Here is a 7,089-nt window from a genome sequence, read left to right on the forward strand (position 1 = left end):
TCACTTGCTCACGTATTTTTACGGATATGCATTTACAGATTGTTATTATAGTTGGGATAGTTGGGATGGGTTCTATTTTTCGGTCATGTTTGGTCAGCTTTCGAGTCAATGCGAATGGAGAATAATTCTACGGGATGATTGGTCTCAAGCTTTGGAATGGACCGGATCTTTAAATTCTTTTAATTACCCATTCTCGACCTCGAATGCACGTGATGCATAATAGAGAATAGGTTAATTATCTCCAGGGATTTGTGGTTCTTTGTCCGATTGATTCTAGGGCCTTTAAAACCGGTTTTTTGTTAGAATGAGATTTGATTTCTTTTAGCTAGAATGATGAAAACGAGTTTTCATCCAATCTGAAACCTGATTTAGGTTAACCAACGTTGAAGTAGGCCAAGAGTTATCTTACCAGGATTTTTTTCCGAATCATCATCGTTCGAAGAATGAAGACAATCAAAGTAGGTGGATAAGATTTCTTAACGTGTCGACGGCTACTTGAAAACAATATGTGGGTTGCTTTGATTGCTAGGGAGAAAGATTCATATCTCAGTCGTAAAATGTCATTTCGAGAATCATTCTAAACAGAACGTGGAATCAAGTTTTCACAACAAATTCTTGGGAAACCGCGCATAACATTAGGAAATACTCAGGTGATTATTTGCCCGGCTGGGACGGGTACTGTGGGAAAGGTAAATATTTCGTAAATTTGCAATCGTACCCATTACAGAAAAAAACCGTGTCTCTGTTTACAAACTGATAGCAGCAGCAACAGCCACATACGGAACAGGATGTGATGGTCTGATAAAAACGTGCCCATGACGAAAACAAGCCAACGACCATCCAAAAACCATTCGTCATCCTTTCTGCCGAGCCAAAGTTGACAATCGAATCCATTCATCAGGGACTTTTGAGGTCCTCAAAATGTTTCTTTTTCTCCTTCAGAACGTCGCCTCGGAATGGATATTTTGTAATACAGAGCCGTTTTGTTGATGGAAACGGATCGACCGAGCAAAAAGAAAAACTTGAAAGTCGTCGATGGAAAAGCAAATATCTGAAGAAAGAAAAAAAACACCAGAAAAATGCCTTTGGGTTTGCACTGATCCAACCAAAAAAAAAATCAAAGGAAAAAGAAAACTTTCCTGTAGGACTAACTACAGAAAAGACACAAAAAACGTCCGGCTTAGAGGCGATTCCTGGGAAGGGACATGTTTCGACTTGTACAAGATCGGTTTTTGAGTTTTTTTTTCAGTTACAAACGTTTTTTTAGGACGTTGCTTTCTTCGAGTTGGGTTTGTGAAAAGGGACTAAGGATGTGAGTCATTATTGAGCGATGGACATAAATAATTACGGGCGATATTGAAAGTTTTTTTTTTTGCTGGCTGTTGGTTAATGTTGAGGTGACCGGGGCCCATTGATTGTTGGCGAGATTTATTGATTTTAATTGATTCTGTCGCTGGCGGGAGGATAGGCAGCCATTTGAAATGATTTCCTTTGAAATTACAGAGGCAATTGAGCGTCTATGATGCTGGTAATTTTTCCAAAAAGAGAGATTGCCTCTGAAGATGACTACTTTTGTGATGATGCGTTTTTTTTCATTGTCAAGGTGGAGCTCAAGATGGTCAGTTGTGGGATGGAAGTTGAAGAAAGAGTCTTGGGTTTGACATTTTTATTTTTTAGTTGAGTTTCGAATGGACAAAGAATCAAATGGCTCACACAAATCCAACACAGCGTATAATTATTCCATGGGTTTGGAAGTGGCAAAATCCATTTAAGGTCCTTTAGGATTTTTTAACGTTTCCTGTTTATAAATACCACAAGTATCTTGAACGGGAATCGAGAGGTTTATTGAAATAAGTTAGCAGTTTCCAATCGTCATTTCGTACCCTCGAAGTGCTCTTAGTAAGATAACTAGGTACACTATCATTTACCATCTATATTAATCGTTTTTGATCGTCTTTATGATTAAAAATTTTGACTATACAAAGACCAGGATCCTAAACAATAAGTTTGAAACAGATCTCGAAACTACGAAAATACTTATACGACCCATAAAAAGAAAGGGTGCAGTTGAGGAAATTCTACTTGGCAGATCGGATTGATAAATAATATCATGATATCATCAATGAATGAAACATGAAACAATCTGACCAAAGTCTCTCGTCGTCCAGGAGGGCTGAATATGACATAAAACACACGATTTATCTCCAGTTGCGGTACGTTCTTCTCACATTTTTCAATCGATGTAACTAAATTCTTCTACCCGAGCGCTGATTCATTAACATTTGCCCCGTCCAAAAACCTTTTGAGTCAAATTGACGGTTATCACCGTTGTTTTCACATTTTTTTAGCAGTTCAGCTTATCATTGAAATCGTGAGATTTAATAAAACCAAACAACTATGTACACATGTTTGAAAAATATCACTTTCAGGCACATTGAAAGAAAAACGAAATCCGAGTTCCGGCACGAAAAACAAAACCGAAATCAAGCAAAGTTCTTTCAACTCCACGAGGCAAATTTTAAAACTATCTGTAAGACACTTTACTTAAGTTTGGAGCACTTATTTGGTAGCCACCTCTGCTGCCATCCAGCCACACGTTACACCACTTAAGTTCAATTTATGAAGATTCACTCAATTAAAAAACGAAAATTATGGGTTTTATCAGCGAAGCAAAAAGAATAAAAACGCGTGCGATGTCAATCAGTCATCCACACAGCCTACTCATCCATAAGTATGAAGAGTCTAATATCAACACAAAAACTGAACAAAATATCAGGTGTTTAAATACACATAAAACAGAACAGAACAGAATGTGGTCGTTAAATGATGGATTATACAATTGGTTGACTTTGCCTATTCCTTTATTTTGTTAAAGTTTCAAATTTCAGCGATTAGAATCTCAGAATTTCAGGATTTCAGATTACAGATCGCTGATTAAAGACTTCAGATGCCAGATTTAAGGTTAAAGATTTCTGACCTCTGATTTGAAACTCCACGTTCCAGACTTCAGACCTCAAACCTCTGATTTAAGACTTTAAATTTCAGATCTGAGATTTAAGAATTCAGAATTCATATTTCAGATTCAGATTTCAGATTCTAGTTTTTAGATTTTAGATTAGAAATTTGAAATTAAGAGATATCTTATTTTTGATTTCAGATTTCATTTTTAAGATTAAAGGTTTTGAATTTTCTGATTTGTTTCTTCAGATTATAAATTTCAGTTTTTGGATATCATATTTCAGGTTTAAAGATTTCATGTTTCAAAATTCAGATTTCACCTATTTTTTACCGAGATTTGAACATGAAGTGAAAATTTATCTTACCTAAGAACAATTGCTGGAACTGATAGATCATCTTTTTTTCGGCATTATGTCTAATTGTTTGGCTTACCGGTTAAATTTTCACTTCAAATAGTTGTGAAATGGGACTTTCATTCTCCTCCACAATTTTAAATCATGATCACTCTTTCACTTTTTTTTTAAAATTAAACTTACATTCACACACAGAGCATCACATATTTGAAATCATTCAACTTCTCCAGTTTCGTCATTTAGTTCTTGATAACCTTCGAAGCCGTTGAAAGATTTTTTCTCAAATTTTACGATAGTTTTGCAAATGCTTTTTAAAAATGCTAGTTTTCCACGTGCTTCGTAATAAAACTTTCATCGGTCTGTAAACAAATTTTATCAACCTATTCATGGCCAACTTCTAATGCTGTGTTGACATCCCAGTAGGAAATTTATTCAACTATTCACTCCGCGGATAAATCAATTCGGAGTTTCTCAGAGCAAGTTCACTGGTGATGGGAAAAAGTGGTAGAAATTTTGACACTTGTGGCACATATTGAAAAATTTTTCAAAATCCTCAATTCAGTTCGGCCTTCATCACATACGGCTGAAATATAAAAACAGTGCTGTGAAAAAATACATCGCCCAAAGATCTTGAAAACTTTTTGCATGGTAAAATTTTCAAAATGTGCTACAAGTGTCGGAATTTCTACCACTTTTTCCCAAAACCAGTGAATTTGCTCTTTGAGAGTCAATGAAATCAATTGTGATCCTCTATTCATGATAGAGTATTAATTCAGTTGAAGTTGAGTTTGGGTTGTACCAATTTTGTTGAAAGTTTCCACTTATTTAACGGATGAAAAAAAAAGTAAATCTCTTAATTTTTCCAGAAGCTTGAATTACATTTACCTATTTCGTAATATTGCAGTAGCTGATGAAACCCAGAGAAAGTATGCAGGAATCTCCATATCGAAAGCACTGGAACGAAAGGATTCCAAACCCAGCAATTAGCTGTTCGATTATCGACAACAACAACGCAAAGGAACGCACATGCGCCAATTGGATCCAACCGTGTGCTGATCAACCCTGAAATTACAGACAGGCCTATGTACTTGTGTTGTCTTGTGATGTTGTTGATTCGCACAGAGTATCGAAACCGGTGCTGTCAGCCTCTCGTTAAAGAAAAAAAAAAACATAAACAAACCAGAAGAAAGTATCAAAACAAAAACCTCCACCCGACTGCCAGCTACACTTAAATGTATGCAGATGGGCCCAGTTTGGGGTGGTTTAACTATACACATGTAGGCCGAGGGTTTTTTTTAAAGACCCCGAAAACTCGTGAGAATCTGCAGAAAGAAGGGGTTCATTATGGTAGACGTCCAACATGGTTCACACCTGACGCGTATTCCCACGATCTCGAGCATCTCGGTTTCGATGGTCAACTGCAAGAAAAAAAGAAGTTTAAAACCGGTTGATCGAATATTGGCTAACTGAACTAAAAAAAAAAACAATAAAAAAAACCAAGTGGTTGTTGATCATTATTAAATCGATCAACCGGTAAAATGACAGCGGCATTTAGGACCTCTAATTGCTGTTCCCGTTGATGTCGTTGTCGTTGATAGCGAAATGCAAAACAATGCGACACTCTTTCCGAACACGTGTTGACTTATGATGATGGTGTTGGCTTGGAAACCTGTTTGCTTGGATCGATTTTTTTTTTATAATTAAATTTGGTAAGTGTTGGTTGATGGAAAAAAAGTTATTTTTGTAAACAAACTTTACCTTGTTATTTTTTTTCGATTTCGATTAAGTTTCTATCAACAAGGGTGGAGAATGCGAGCAGTGGACCAGTTGCAGAAAACTCGAATAGGTGATATTATTTTTGAATGAGTAAAAAGATTGAAAGTTTTTTGTTTTGTTTTTTGTATTTTCAAAAAATAAACAATGGAAGACATTAGGATCACAATTAGCCTTAAATTTCTAATATCACAATTAAAATTAAAGCTGGCAACTTAGAGAACTATTAAAGCTTGTTCCGTTTTTCCTTACGCACTAAAGGTTGATTGGAAGAGATCATGATTTTGTTGCGGTTTTGTTGTTGTCAAAGGTCCAGTATCAACACGATTTGTGGAGTTGATTGATACGGTTTTGACACACTTAAGCTTGGGCCCATCTATCGCTGAACTCCTGCTGGGGGAGTTGGTGATCGGAGAAGCATTGGCACGGCTGGATGAGGTCACTGTCGGCTTCGCGGCTCATCGTAGTCCAGAAGAAGGTACCGGCCTCAGTGCGGGCAAAGTGCACTGGGACGTACTGTTCCTCGGGTTGGACTGGCTGGATCTGAACTTGGTTATCCTCGTAGACGAAGATGGCGGCATTTGCATGGCACTCGGCGATCTCAGCCATGAGTTGAGCCTCGAGACGCTCGTTGGCACTGTTGTCGTACTCGTAATCCGGGACGAACTGTTTTTCCGGAACGTAGTAGTGCTGATCCTTTTGCTGCTTCTTGCTCTTGAGCAGGGCGGCGATCGGCTTCAGGATCTTCTTGAGCTTGTACACTGGCGACGACTTCATCAGCTTCTCGTTGTTGTATTTGTTTTCGTTGATGCTGTTGTTGCTGTGGGCAACGTTATATCCGTAGGAATGCATCTTCACTGATTTTGTTTTGTTTGTTTGTGGTGGTGGCACTAAGCACTGAAGTTTTTTGAAATGTTCAAAATTGAACGAATTTGTTGGAAAAGTGTTCTTGATAAGTGAATGCACTTGTGAACTGTTCGAGTGGTGAACTGAGTATGATTTCCAAAACGATGGCCTGGCCCTTTTATACCCGAACCGGCCTTATCTGAGGGGGTAGATTTCCAAAAAATCGTTATCCCTCTCGCTTGCACCGGTGCAGGCAAACGACGAAAAAAGGATCCTCAGCCAGTGGGTCGAGTCGGTGCGTGAATGCGAAGGAGGGAAAGCAAGCAAAGTGTAAAGCGGAAAAGCGAGGGATTCGAACGAAGGGGACGACGAGAAGGATGGAAAAAAGCATAAACGCGCTCGTCGAATCAGGGCTCAGTATAGGGGCAGGTGTTCCGTTCTTGGCCTGCGATATCGTGTATTCGGAGTAACTTGAGAGGGAACGACACTTGTGATGTAGGGTTGCGGCGTGGGACGAATAAGGATAGCAAGTTGGAAAGCATCACAAAAAAAGGAGCGTAATTTAATAAACAACAGTATAGGAAAAGCAGAATTTTCGAAATCGTGGGAACGAACCGAAATCTTCAACATTTTCCCACAGCCTCGAAGCCCCGAAAAAAGGGCAGATGGCTAGCGAGGGTGATTATATTTTGTATAGTGCATGCAGGATAAAAAGGCGATATGCTGCGATATGGACCAAGGAAGAAAAAAAAAAACCATACTCCTGTTTGTGTTTTCGGAGCCTGGGAAACTGTTAAGAGAAACATAAAACTGCGAAGAGGTTCCACATTATGTCCTGTCTCTGTTATGGGATGCTTCATTCATAATCAATTAATCCCCGTTTTTCGAAGCTGCTGATGTTTTCAGGCTCTTCCGAGATGCTGTTCTGTTGCAATATGTATCCTACTCACATGTACACCTTTTGTTCGGTTTGTGCGTAGGATCCTTGTGGGATCGTGAGAAACTTCTTCGATCCCACGAGTTTTTTCCTGTTGTCCTTTGCATTGTACTTGTTTTTTTTTTGAGGCTGTCGTCTTGAAAAACCGTTTGCGACCCACTAAAAAGGAGACAATTAAGGCAGTCTTAATTGGTTTCGAACCTCTAAGGACCTTCTGTGTTC

The 7,089-nt window shown here is 38.5% G+C and overlaps 1 protein-coding gene across 1 annotated transcript; it reads right to left on the reverse strand.

The window, feature by feature from the left end:
- Positions 1 to 5,219: 5,219 nt before the first annotated feature.
- Positions 5,220 to 6,095, reverse strand: LOC129748206 (enhancer of split malpha protein-like). Its single transcript, XM_055742720.1, has one exon. The coding sequence runs from the start codon at positions 5,934 to 5,936 to the stop codon at positions 5,445 to 5,447; it is 492 nt and encodes a 163-aa protein (XP_055598695.1). The 5' UTR covers positions 5,937 to 6,095; the 3' UTR covers positions 5,220 to 5,444.
- Positions 6,096 to 7,089: the final 994 nt, after the last annotated feature.

This window comes from Uranotaenia lowii, chromosome 2, assembly GCF_029784155.1.
Source record: "Uranotaenia lowii strain MFRU-FL chromosome 2, ASM2978415v1, whole genome shotgun sequence".
Lineage (NCBI taxonomy): Eukaryota > Metazoa > Arthropoda > Insecta > Diptera > Culicidae > Uranotaenia > Uranotaenia lowii.

Coding starts and splice junctions, on each gene's coding strand:
- LOC129748206 (XM_055742720.1), bottom strand. CDS start 5,936: ATGCATTCCTACGGATATAACGTTGCCCACAGCAACAACAGCATCAAC.